Source organism: Limulus polyphemus, unplaced genomic scaffold, assembly GCF_000517525.1.
Source record: "Limulus polyphemus unplaced genomic scaffold, Limulus_polyphemus-2.1.2 Scaffold197, whole genome shotgun sequence".
In the NCBI taxonomy this organism is placed as follows: domain Eukaryota; kingdom Metazoa; phylum Arthropoda; class Merostomata; order Xiphosura; family Limulidae; genus Limulus; species Limulus polyphemus.
This window is the reverse complement of record NW_013665807.1, coordinates 795,337-808,252: the sequence shown is the minus strand read 5'-3', so window position 1 is coordinate 808,252 and position 12,916 is coordinate 795,337. Positions and strand designations below refer to the sequence as shown.

The 12,916-nt window shown below is 34.5% G+C and overlaps 1 protein-coding gene across 2 annotated transcripts; it reads right to left on the bottom strand.

Moving 5' to 3' along the window:
* Positions 1–486: 486 nt before the first annotated feature.
* Positions 487–7,393, bottom strand: LOC106478296 (zinc finger protein 271-like). Of its 2 annotated transcripts, XM_022381876.1 has the most exons (3): positions 7,189–7,393; positions 3,081–4,083; positions 487–2,996 (listed from the first exon to the last, which is right to left on the bottom strand). In XM_022381876.1, exons 2-3 carry the CDS (start codon positions 3,884–3,886, stop codon positions 2,591–2,593), a joined length of 1,212 nt encoding a protein of 403 aa, XP_022237584.1. In that variant the 5' UTR covers positions 3,887–4,083; positions 7,189–7,393; the 3' UTR covers positions 487–2,590. The 2 variants fall into 2 exon arrangements, with proteins under 2 accessions (XP_022237584.1, XP_022237583.1); XM_022381875.1 differs by having other exon boundaries at positions 489–4,083.
* Between the last annotated feature and the right edge of the window lie 5,523 nt (positions 7,394–12,916).

Sequence of the window (12,916 nt, the reverse complement as noted above, 5' to 3'; positions counted from 1 at the left end):
ATTTACTCACACTACAAATCCCTATCAATTGTAACTCTAGGTAACAGCATGGAGCCAAAATAGGTATTTGTAGTTCAAGTAAGTAAGGTCTACAATATCTCCAGCCTTGTTTTCTTACTTTTTTACAATCCCTAGTTGCAGGTTTTTAAATTCCAAGTTTTTTATTTATCTTATTTGATTAAAGACCATGTACCTTTTTACATATAGTATATACAGCACATGTTTATAATTAAAAATGTGAAACTTTCAGATTTGGAAAATGTCAAATTTTAAGTACAAATGTGTACTTATAACATACAAGTTGTATGTTAAAGTATTAAAAGTTACATATCTAAAATATAAGTTAGATCTATACATGTCTTTACATATGTAAAGCCAAAATCTTAACTTGAAATCTAAAGAAGTGAAACATATGATATTAAAACAAAATATATTTCCTGTAAATTTAACATATGAAGGACCTGTGTGTGTATTAAATTTAACAAATGGTGAGCTGTTTCAAGATCATTACATACACATGTGTGTATGTGTATGCCATAGATAGGTATATATTAATTAACTAATATACACAAATCTATAGTGTGCATTCAAGTATTTTCATATCACCATTGTGATTTTAATAGAAATCCTGCAATTCAAGCTGAAGCATCTATATTTGTTAAAGGGCATTTTTGTGTTATATAACTATAATTTGTATCCATGATAAAAGGTTGTATTGTCCACTGTCTCTGCATGTATTGATTTTAAGTATTTTACAGGAACAAAAGTTACACAAGTTTCATGACCAATGCATACATTTTTTTTATTGCATTTTAATTTTACTTCAAAATTATGGATGGCCTGAAGGCAATAATATGTGCACATAAAAGCATATTTAGTATTTCCCACCTCCTTTATTTAGTACAGTGAACATAAATTGTTTACTAAAAATTTAAAAAATGTTTTTTGCACATACACATCTGTTTAGTTTTAACAATAGAACAATGGTCAACATATGTAGCTAAATTCCAAGCATGGCTCAAATACTTTCTATTGGTAATTTCCTTTTCAAATACTAGTGTTGACAGACCCTGATGACAAATCTCCCTGATAAATGGCCATTCACTGTCATGCCAGTCTGAAAGTCAGAAAAATTCCTGCTGCTACTTAATGACTTTCAGACTAATAATATAATCACACCTACAGGGCTCTAGCAGTCACCACACAGAATATAACCAGTGTAATTAATATATACATACATACAGAACATTTACATATCACATTCAGGTACTACATATACCTGAATAATCTTTTCATATCACGATTATTACCAGTTTAAATTGCGATGAAGATGACAAACAACTTCAGGTAAAAGCTTTTTTATTCTTCCCGACATTTCGGCTTATGCCTTTTTCAAGAATCTAAGAACATCACAGGTTTCAAAACTGATTTTAAATTTAAAGACTTTAAGACCTATGCAAATCCTGCCCAAGAAGTGAACAAGTTACAAAGAGAATAAGAATCAACCACATATTAAAGTAGGCAGACAAGAGTCAAGAACTCACACTTCTTAAAGGAAGTATTTAGTCAAGTGTAAACAACGTATTTGTTTAGTCTTTTCATGGATTTCTAACAATAACTCCATCATACAAGTAACTAATAACAATACACATTTTATGTATATTTTCATACAAGACTTTGTGCTATTGGTAGTAAGTGAAAAGGTTTGAGGAAAAACAAATCCATAAGGACAAAGATTACCCCATTCCACTACTTTATGAAACCAGTTTTAGGCCAATAAACAATAAAATCCATTGACTTTCATCACATATAAGTAAACTTAATGGCTGATGTAGTATGTTAATACTGTTGTTGAGTTTTAATATCATATAGTGTTATTGCTTAGGTTTTCAATTATATTAAATTATTTGCCAGATACTCTTCAATCTAATGTTTAATTTTGACCATAAGTGATATAATGCAGTTTGTTCTTCTTAATATTGCCTAAGACATCTACAAAAATTGGGTAACAATGTCTTTCTAATAAACTTAACAGCTCTATGATTTACCTCAACTGTGAATAATATGATGCTTGTTAGAGACTACATCTAGTTACTTCTCTCTTAAAAGCACACTGCAACTGAACTACTTCTCCCAGTGTTTAACAACTCATCTTTTGAGGCCACCATGTCATTCAAATTCTTAGACATACTACCAAATGGATGGTTTTTTTCACTGTGGATATTTGGTATGTTTTAAATTAATAACTTCCTATAAATATTTTGACACAGAACATATAATTGTGATATTTGACATATTTTTAATTAATAGCTTCTTACAAATTTTTTGCTATACACACACTATATAAATGCGATATTATCCCACATTTTTAAGTAATAACTTCTTTCACAAATTCTCATACACACTATACAACTGTATCATTATGCTGCAGTGTGTGTAACCTCTGATATTCTACATCATAAGAATGAATATTTTAATGTCATGTCTCAGCAGAATGAATCTTTTGGTGCCTTTATAAATGAATAATTCCATGCTGAACACTACAATCCATATGGTTTTTTCTTTCCAGTGTGTATCCTCTGGTGTATTTTTAAGTGGCTCTTAGTTCTAAACTTTTTGTTGCAGAGAATACAGGTATGTTGTTTTTCACCAGTGTGATTCTCTGATGTCTTTTTAAGTGACTACTTCTTCCAAATTCCTTGCCACACACTTCACAGCTGTAGGGTTTCTCTCCAGTGTGTATCCGATAGTGTACTTTTAAGTCACTTTTTCTGACAAATTCTTTCTCACACACCAAACAGCTGTGGGGTTTCTCCCCAGTGTGTACCCTATTATGTGTTTTTAGGTCAATAGTACTTGCAAATTCTTTTCCACATAATACACAACTGTACGGGTTTTCCCCAATGTGTAGTCTCTGGTGTATTTTTAAGTGGTTCATATTTCTAAATTTTTTGTCACAGACTATGCAATTATGTTGTTTTTCATCACTATGAATCCTCTGATGTCTCTTTAAGTGGTCCATAGTTCTAAATTTTTTGTCACAGACTATGCAATTATATTGTTTTTCACCACTATGAATTTTCTGATGTCTTTTTAAGTGACTACTTCTTCCAAATTTCTTGCTACATACATCACAGCTGTAGGGTTTCTCTCCAGTGTGTATTCGTTGATGTACTTTTAAGTCACTTTTTTTTGCAAATTCTTTCTTACACACTAAACAGCTGTGAGGTTTCTCCCCAGTGTGTATACTATTATGTTTCTTTAGGTCATTATTACTTACAAAATCTTTTCCACACACTACACAGCTATATGGTTCTTCGCCAGTGTGTAGTTTCAGGTGTAATTTTAAATAACTTATTTTTTCAAATTCTTTGCCACATGTTTTACAATTATGAACCTTTTGACAAGTGTGAGTTTTTTTATGTCTGTTCAGGTGACTACTTCTTCCAAATTCCTTGCCACACTCTTCACACCTATATGGTTTTTCTCCAGTGTGTATCCGCTGATGTATTTTTAGGTCACTTTTTCTTCTAAATTTTTTCTCACACACTACGCAGCTGTATGATTTCTCCCCATTGTGTATTCTCATGTGTGTTTTTAGATTAATATTTGTTCCAAATTCTTTTCCACACACTACACAGATATAAGGTTTCTCCTCAGTGTGTATGTTATTATGTTTATTTAGGTCACTATTACTTCCAAATGCTTTGTCACATGCTACACAGCTGTATGGTTTTTCATCAGTATCAATGTTTTTATGTCTGTTCAGGTGACTGGTACTTCCAGATTCTCTACCACATACTACATATCTATATGTTTTCTCTATAGTATGTATAGACTGGTGTATATTTAGTTCACTTTTTGTTCCAAATTCTTTTTCACACATTACACAACTGTATGGTGCATCTCCAATGTAGGGAATCTGACATCTTTTTACATTATTTTCCCTAGAAAATGTTTTATCAAAACCATTTTCACAGCTTGGTGACTGAGAATAGATGTTTGTGTTGGAAATTTCTTGTATGAAAAAATTATAATTATGAAATTGCCTTCTACAATGGCTGTTGATACAGAGCTTTGAACCTGCAATTAGAAGATACAGACATGTAATTTGTATATACATTATGTGCAAGTTACGTAAACTCCTAAATACATTCTGTAATTCTCTTATAAAAAAATCACACAATAAACATTAATATTAATCTTAAAAATGTATATACAGTTCCACCGTATATTGATCATAATGACAATTATTATAAAAACAGACTCAGATATGTTTCACTGATTTATATAATCATATAGACACAAATATACCACTTATACTGATATATTTACTTGAATGTTAAGTACCCACAGGAAATTGAATTGTAACTGCACAAAAGGAATGAGTCTAATTTTGATTATCTAAAATGATTTAACACCTTATTCTCTGTTATGTCACCTTGCTTGATTAATGAGCATAACCAAATATCCTTATTAGGGCATACAGAACTAAGAAAAGTTATATAAAAGTATCAAAAGTGTTAGTTTTCCTTCTAGACTTTCAAAGATTTAGAAATGTCAAACAATATAACTTCTATTATACTTAAGATAATAACTGTACTGTTTGCTCAATATAGTTACCTGTCTAATTTCTAACAGCTAATATTCACTTGCATCAGTGGAAGAAAATGGATTTTTCCTAGCTCTGAACTATTTCATATCTATATCAAGATTCATGAGATTTAGACTCTGAATTGATGCATTAAACTTCCACCAAAATACCATGGTGCATCAATACACTAATTAATTGTTACAGATGTAAAAATTGTAATCACTGAATGATTTCTGTGGGCTTTTTTTATACAAAAAACATTATTGAATGTCAAAGTATAATGAAACAGACACACTTAGTGGGTTTTGATGTACCATTACTCTCCACTCAAGTAACAGAGAATGAAGCCCTAAATACAGTGATACAGAAAATATATGATGCCAAAAACAATGCAGTAAAATGTACTACTATCACTTGACCCATTAAACATGTTGTTTAGTTTTTACTTGGATTTGAGTATATTTTGACATGACACACAGTACACCACTGGATTTGCCTCTGTCCTACATGACTTGCCTGTGATAACATACAGTTTGAAATGTGAATGAAGAAAACATTGTACTGGGGCACAGGATGTTTATTACAAAAACATAAGAAAGAAAGAAGTCAGTTGCTGATTCTCATGTAGAGATTACATGTGTCAGTTTTGTCATTGATATTTTAATACAAATGAGCTCTGAAAAGATCATATTTTTAGAACAGTAAATAGGGTAGAATATACACAATAGATTTGGAAACAAATAATACAGTTTATAACCATTTATTCTAAGAGGTTCCATACAGCATTAAAAACTTCAAAATTAAATTCAGGATAAGTGAAGAAATGAAAACAGATTCCAGGAGACTGTTTAAAGTGTAAAGTGAATGGCATTCATAAATGGCAGGTACAGGAAAGAAATCACATTATAAACAACTGTTTACAGTGTAAATTGAATGATATCAGGAAATGCTGGGTGTAAGAAAGAAAGCACTCTCTAGACAATTCTTTACAATTTAATGTGAATTCCATCACAAACTGTCAAGTGGAAAAATGAAAATATGTTCTAGATGAATGTTTAAAGTATAAAGTGAATGGTATCAAGAAGTGTCATGTGGACGACAGACAATGCATCATAGATGACCATTTACTTTAGGAAGTACAAGTCATCAGAAAATTACAGGTGGAAGAAAGAAACATTCTAAATAACTGTTTACTATTTAAATTGCAGGGTTTCCATATTAAGTATGTGGCACAACTGTTGAATTGAAGAAGGGTGCACCTGAAGCTGAGATTCATACTAAATTCATTCTTTATCCCTTCCCACATCTTGTGCTTGGTAAAAAATTAATTATATATAGGAAAGCTAAGAAATCTTATTAAGTAAAGATGTCATTCAGGAAACTGGTGATTGATTGATATTTCAATAGATCTCTATGAATGAAGCTCGACACAACTTCTGAAACAAAAATAAAGTAACTATTAAGGAAAATATGACATGATGAAATCTATATGGACTATACTACTATGGTGATATAATACTAGACATTGTGCCATCCTTCTTATATTTATTCTTCATTGCAGAAATGGCATTTTAAATTTGAGAATCACTAGGGATATCATCTTGTAATGCATCATGTATCTGCTTCAACTTCAATGCTGCATCTTTGGGTTTTACTGTGCCGTTAGTTTCACAACATACTGAAACTAATAATATATATATATTTGATTTCAATTCCCCATTGTGAAGATGACAATACTATTGTGCCTGTTTTTTGTTTTTTTATGTTTCACTGTCAATGCAGTAATCAATTGAAGATTCCATGATTCAACTTGTATGTCCAATTGATTGGGATATCTTCAAACAGGTTCTTCTCTCATCCAACCTGAATCACTACAACCATCACATTCACAACCACATCTAGAACATTTCAAGCATGTTTCATTGCTACATCATTTTACTTTAAGTTAAATTCTCCATGTTGGCTCTTGTGGTCTCAGGTTCAGTCAATGGTCTGTTCCAGCAGCCTAGACTTCAAACATTTAATCAAAACAGCCCAAACCTTTTTAGAATGACTCATGTTTTTGGTTCCACATCAAAATACCAGGCTAACTTGTGTGGCAGGTGTTAAAATTGACAATACATTGGGTGGGAATTAATCTATAATCATCTACCAAATGACTAATAATCCATAGTGGCAATTAAACTAGAAAAAAATATTACAAAAAGAGTACGAAGTAACTGACTATGAATTACACTGCTCCTACAACTTAATGTTATCACAACTTATTGATACACTTCTCCCACTTTAGGGGGTCTTAAACAGATATATTTTTCGTTTACCTTTAATCTTAAAATTCACATCTAATATTTCTATAACCAATGTAATCCATCAATCAGGTATAGTTTTCCCTTAAGATATAGTTGGCAGCATTTACAAAAAAATCTAAATAAGAATATCAAAAAACATGGATCTATATAACTTACAGTCAATTCTGTATCATGCAGTTAGTGTTCTCTAAATGCTAAATTACTAAGAGTTAATTTGATTTAAAAAACCTCTATTTTCAATCAGTGTTCGTGAATCAAGTTTTTTGAAGAAATAACTGTATTTACCAAATATATCTTCTAATTCATGGTCAAATTGATGTAATTCTTCATGGAATTCATTTTCTTTTTTCACACTAAAAACTTCATTTTTTGAACTATCTGGAACATCAACATCAGTCTCACTGAACCCTAAAAGAGCTTCATCATCTTGTAAGTCACCAGGTGGCTCAGGCTTCACTTTTAATAAAGGGTTCTGAAATATAGTGATCACATTTTATAGATCATTAGCAAACAACAATAAAAACTGTAACTAAATAAACCAAACATACATGTTTCCCCAATTAGTAAGAACGAATTGTAACATTATTTGAACAAACTTTCTGTATTACATACCAACAAAATGCTTATTTTCATAAGTGCTTCATTTTCAGTAATAATCATTTCACAAAACTTATATTTTCATAAGTACTTCACTTTCGGTAACAAGCCATTTCATGACAAATGAAAAATAACATCATACTTCATTTTCACAGCATCAAGTATTCATTTCAAGGCCTACTTACTACAAAATGAGGAAAGGATCTTCAGAAATGTTTTTACACCAGTGCATATTTATAGTAATTTTTAAACACAAAGTTGCAAATTGATATTTACCTCTACAATAACTTAAGCTATGTCTCTTGTTTATGCTGAGAATTACACTTTTTCCTACTACTCTTAACTTCTTCCTTTTTAATAAACCACCTGTCATCTGCAAACTATAATATTATGCAAATTTCATTCTATGTTACATCAATGTGCATATCAGTGTTTTTCAACCAGTGGGTCAGGACCTTCTCGTGGGCAATGAAAAGGCTTAAGATTAGATGACTACATAACACCTCACAAAATGTTAACTATAGATTAATGAAAATTTTAATAAAATGCTGTAATATCAGTTGATCTACTGTGAAAGCAGAAGGATTGGCAACACTGCCTGCAATGCACACCACAGTATGTATCATGTGTGACCCATTGTCATGCTCATTAACCCAGCATAGCAACTATGAAATAATATTGCCAAAAATATCATACTTGTACAATTTACTGTGAGTAGGCTGCAGGAAATTTTTGACGTTTAGGTGGGCCATGTTACCAAAAAAGGTTGAGAAATGCTGGTGTATATTATCATGCAGCTCACATCTGTTGACAGAATCTTTGTCATGTTGTACTACTTCTACTTAACATTATCTTTGAATTTTCATAACATAATATGGTTCGTTTTCTCCTAATCTACTGGAGTGGGGAGAAGAGTAGAATAGTTATAGTAAAGATAAATATCAATTTGAAATACAATTTACTACTAAAAGGATATTAAGTTTCAAATCTACTTCTACTATAACCTGTAGCTTGAATCCCTGTTAGATATACATAACTGTTTCAGTTTAAAGTTAGCATTATGATTCAGATAGTTTGTAGAGTGTGGGTGTCATATTTAGTTATTTTTAGAAGCGACAGTTTATGGTAAGTTTATTTACGTAACTGTTTACAGATAATAGATTGTGTAATGAATTAGCGATTGTTTACAATGGTGAGTTTATTGCATCTTGTTGCTAGAACTTTCTGATTTTTTATTGTAGGTTCTTATTGCAGAAGAATGTCTAGTATTGCATGGAATGTTCTAAACTTCTGTCAGGGTATAAATATGCATAGAAAAATCATTATTTAGTTCTAATTCTAGATTGTGTAATTGTGAATTTAGCAATAAAGAGTGTATAGTGGCAATTTTTAAAGTGAACGCATCACAGACTGTATTGTAATAACAGAGCAGAGAATAATAATTCATCTCATCAATTGTGTTCTAAAGTAACTGAGCCAGCCTGTGTGGACATTGACAAAAAAAGAGACAATTATTTAAACTCTGGATACAACTGTGATAACCATCAGTGTAATGAACATTTGTATATACATTTTATTTGCTTTTAAAATATCATTTCAAAAGAAGCGGACTGTGTTACTTTTTGTTTATAGTAGAAATTTCTTGCCAAAATGTCACAGACATCTACTGTAGTAAATGGCAGTAGAAGAAGATGTATACACAGCTGTAGTGGTGGCAAAAATATTGTAGAGGTCACAACCAGTTCTGAATTCAAAGGGTATACAGGGGAGAATTCCCCCTGTTCACAAAATCCACCTCAAAATATTTTAACTATTTTCTCTTTTTTTACAGGTGTTATTTTTTTCTTTCTTTTTTTTCACAGAAAGACATTAACAATTGAATGAAAGTCATCACACATGAGTTAGGAATTACTATTATTTCATTGAACTAGATCCAACAGTTATACAAATGGAATAATGCAAAATTCTGGTGACTTCTCAAAGAAAAGCATGTCTGACTTTGACAGCTAGCTAATGTGTATCGTGAGAAGGAGGGGCATGCATCAAAGAATCCAGAATTACAGTTAGATTGTATAAGCTAAACATAAAGTTATTAATGAACATTCTTCAAACTTCTCAAAGTGTGTAGACTATTAGATGTGTAGACATTTCTAGAAAAGAGGTTCATGCTTTATAAGCCTGTGTAAAAAGTATTTGTATAGTATTTTTGATATTATTCTGTTGTTTTGTGCATTATTTAAGATTGTGATTAAACTTTGTGATTTGAACTTCTCTGTGGTGAAGTATGTCACAGAAATCAATTCTAAAGTTTGTTACAAATATACCTAGACTCCATGGAAGTGAGTAGTGGTGCTGATGCTGAGTCTCTGGCTCAAATTTTCCTGTACGTGGTGAGGGGACCTCCCAGGGAAGGTTCTGTATTTTCAGTTACTTTCTCTGGGATCTAAACATCTACCCACGTGTTTGGCGTGCATGGCGACCCGTGAAGGGGAGGAGAGGATCCTGGTGGTTGAGTGGTGTCTGGGGCACTGCAATACACCACTTTGGCCTTGAACTCCTGTAGATAGGTGGCCTTGGGGTGGACCCCCAGGGTCATTGGTCCCATTGGGCTAGGGTCAACTGAGTAACAGTGCTGGGTGTTGTGGACATCGAATCTGATGTTGGTGTTTGGGTATAGTGCTCACAAAACCCTGGCATTGTTGCAGTTTCCTTGTTTGACATTGTAGTGCATCCCCTCATAGGAGATGGTTGGTGGGGTCAGTGGGCTCTGAATCTCTCTCTTTTTATTATGGATCCCCAAATAAAAAATATCAAAAACTCTGCTCATCAGTAAACGGCCATGCCTTGAAGACTCTGAACAGCAGTCTCTGATACAATGTGCACTGGTACCTCACTTCCTGATCCTTCATTCCCTGTCTGATAAATCTTTAGGGCAAATATCTCACTTTTTTATACAGAAGGGATTAGAGGGGCTCTGGCTCTTCAAAGTCAATTAAGAAGCTCTGTTCTGGAGACATCTTGGTGGAAACACCCACAGCTAAGCACAGTGAACTCCTCTTGAATTCAAAGGCCATTGGTGATATCCCAATTCAGGTTACTTTCCATGCTTCTTTGAATTCCTAACGAGGAGTTATTGTCAAGAGGGACTTGAAGACTATCCCCGAGTCACATATCCTCGCTGGTTTCTCCAGCCAAGGAATTTCAGCTGTTTGAAGGACCTCTACTCATCAAGATGGTTTTATGATGCCGACCTCTGTTCTCATTTTGACATTTTCATCACCACTTACACGTGTCACTGTTAATGCGAATTATTTGAATTGTAAGGTACAATTATATATTCCCAACCCTCTCCAATGTTTTATTGTCAGTGGTTTGGTCATTTGAAGACGTCTTGTCATGGTTCTGTGATATGTGATCATTGTGGTGGCAAGGAACACGATGCTTACGAGTGCAAACTGGTCCTTTACTGTGTTAATTGTAGTATTTCCACCCTCTTACTTTATTTCTTGCCCTAAGTAGGTGGAGGAGAAAGAGGTACATCATTTGAAGACTGTTAACAACATTTCTTACCCCGAGGCTCGGAAGCTATTGTTCTCTACTCCATCTCGGAAATATGCCACTGCACTATGCTCCACTGCTACAGTGAGAGTGCAGATGGACCTTTCTGTGCCTCTGTTTGAGTCTTTTTCACATCATGTGAGGGGTCTTCTGCCCTCCATGGATAACAGAGTTGGCCAGTCTATGTCTACTCCAATCTCTGACCCACCATACCTTCCAGGTACTGCCCTGGTCCATCTACTCGGGCACTGGCCTCTAGTGTCTGGTAGGGTCCTCTTTTGGTCCCAAGATGCATAACGATCATAATGACAGAGTTCTGCCCACTCGACCAAGGGCAGGAGCCATGGAGGTCGATTGACTTTCTTCTAGTAAAGAAAAATGGTGTGGTCATAAACCAAAGGGTTCTACACCCTTTTCTCTTCCACCTACATAAAAATGGTTATTTTGATACATTGGAACTGTTAATGTTTTTGTTTTATTCTGAATGACATTAAGGCTTTGATCGATTCCTATCATCCTGTGTGTCTCTCCTTAGATGAAACATTTCTAAAACCTGCTGATAGTCACCTTTAGGCAGATTTCTTTGTACCGAAATGACAGGTTGTGTGGTGGACGAGTGCATGGAGGGGTGGCACTGCTGGTCGACCAAAATGTGCCTTTCTTAACTGTGTCCCTCGATACACTCTTGGAGGCTAGAGCCATCCATGTTTCCTTGGGTCATACCATCACTGTTTGTTCTCTCTACCTGTCTCCTGGAGAGACTTGTGACAATTGGACATTAATTCTCTCTTTGACCAGTTGCCATCTCCCTTTTTAATCTTGAGAGACTTTAATGGACACAACCCCCTCTGGAGTGGTGCTGATATTGTTTGGGGGGGGGGGTCGTTCCATACAGTGTATGCTCTCGGATCCCAACCTTTCTCTCTTCGATACTGAATATTATACTTATTTTCATGCACCTAGTCAATTTTTCACTGCCATTGATCTCTCGATCTGCTTTCCTTCACTTTCTCCCACTTTTCTTGGATGGTCAACAGGGCAGTCATAATTTGCCTATCATTTTAAGTGAGGTTGGTCGATGCCACCCCGACACGAGTGCCATGGTGGAAGTTGGACCAGGATGACTGGCTCTCTTTCACCTCTCTCTCTTCGAAATTGATCCTGCCATTGTCTGTCTGCCATCAGTAGATGGCTGTGTAGTAGTAGTGACTGACTGTATCATCCAAACAGCTGTTCACTTTATTCCTAAGTCCTCAACACGTTTTCCACAGTATTCTCATCTATGGTGGAGTCCTGCTTGACAGGAGGCACAGAAGGCTGAAAACGGATCTGGGATACCTGATGTTATCTCTCTCATTCTAACCACATAATTTATCAGCAGGCCCATGCCCATGCTTGGCAGGTTCGATGGCAAAGCCAAAAAGAGTCTTGGATTAAGTTCACTACTAGCATCTCTTCTACCACCAGTTCCAAAACTATGTGGGACAAGAGTCGGAAAGTCACTGGAAGGTGTGCTTCCCATCCCCTTTCCATCTTGTTCTCCAATGGCCAGAAAGTTTCTGATGTCCATAGCATTGCTGATGCTCTCGGCCACAGCTTTTCTCATACATCTAGCACTTCTCTTTCTTCCCTTGCCATCGAGCAGAGTGGTTAACTCTTTCCTTTTGGGCCGATCGTCTCTATGACTTTAATCGCCACTTTACACTAGTGGAACACAAACTTGTTCTTCATTGGTCTGGTAGTACAATAGGCGTACCTGATAGGATTCATTATGAGCTGCTGTGCCATCTCTATCCTGCCTCTTTTGCTATTCTTCTGGTTATTTTTAATCGGATCTGGCAGGAGCATGTTTTTCCTG

Bases quoted from the DNA above. Each gene is read 5' to 3' on its own strand.
- LOC106478296 (XM_022381875.1), bottom strand. From the start codon at position 3,886: ATGTGTGAAAAAGAATTTGGAACAAAAAGTGAACTAAATATACACCAG.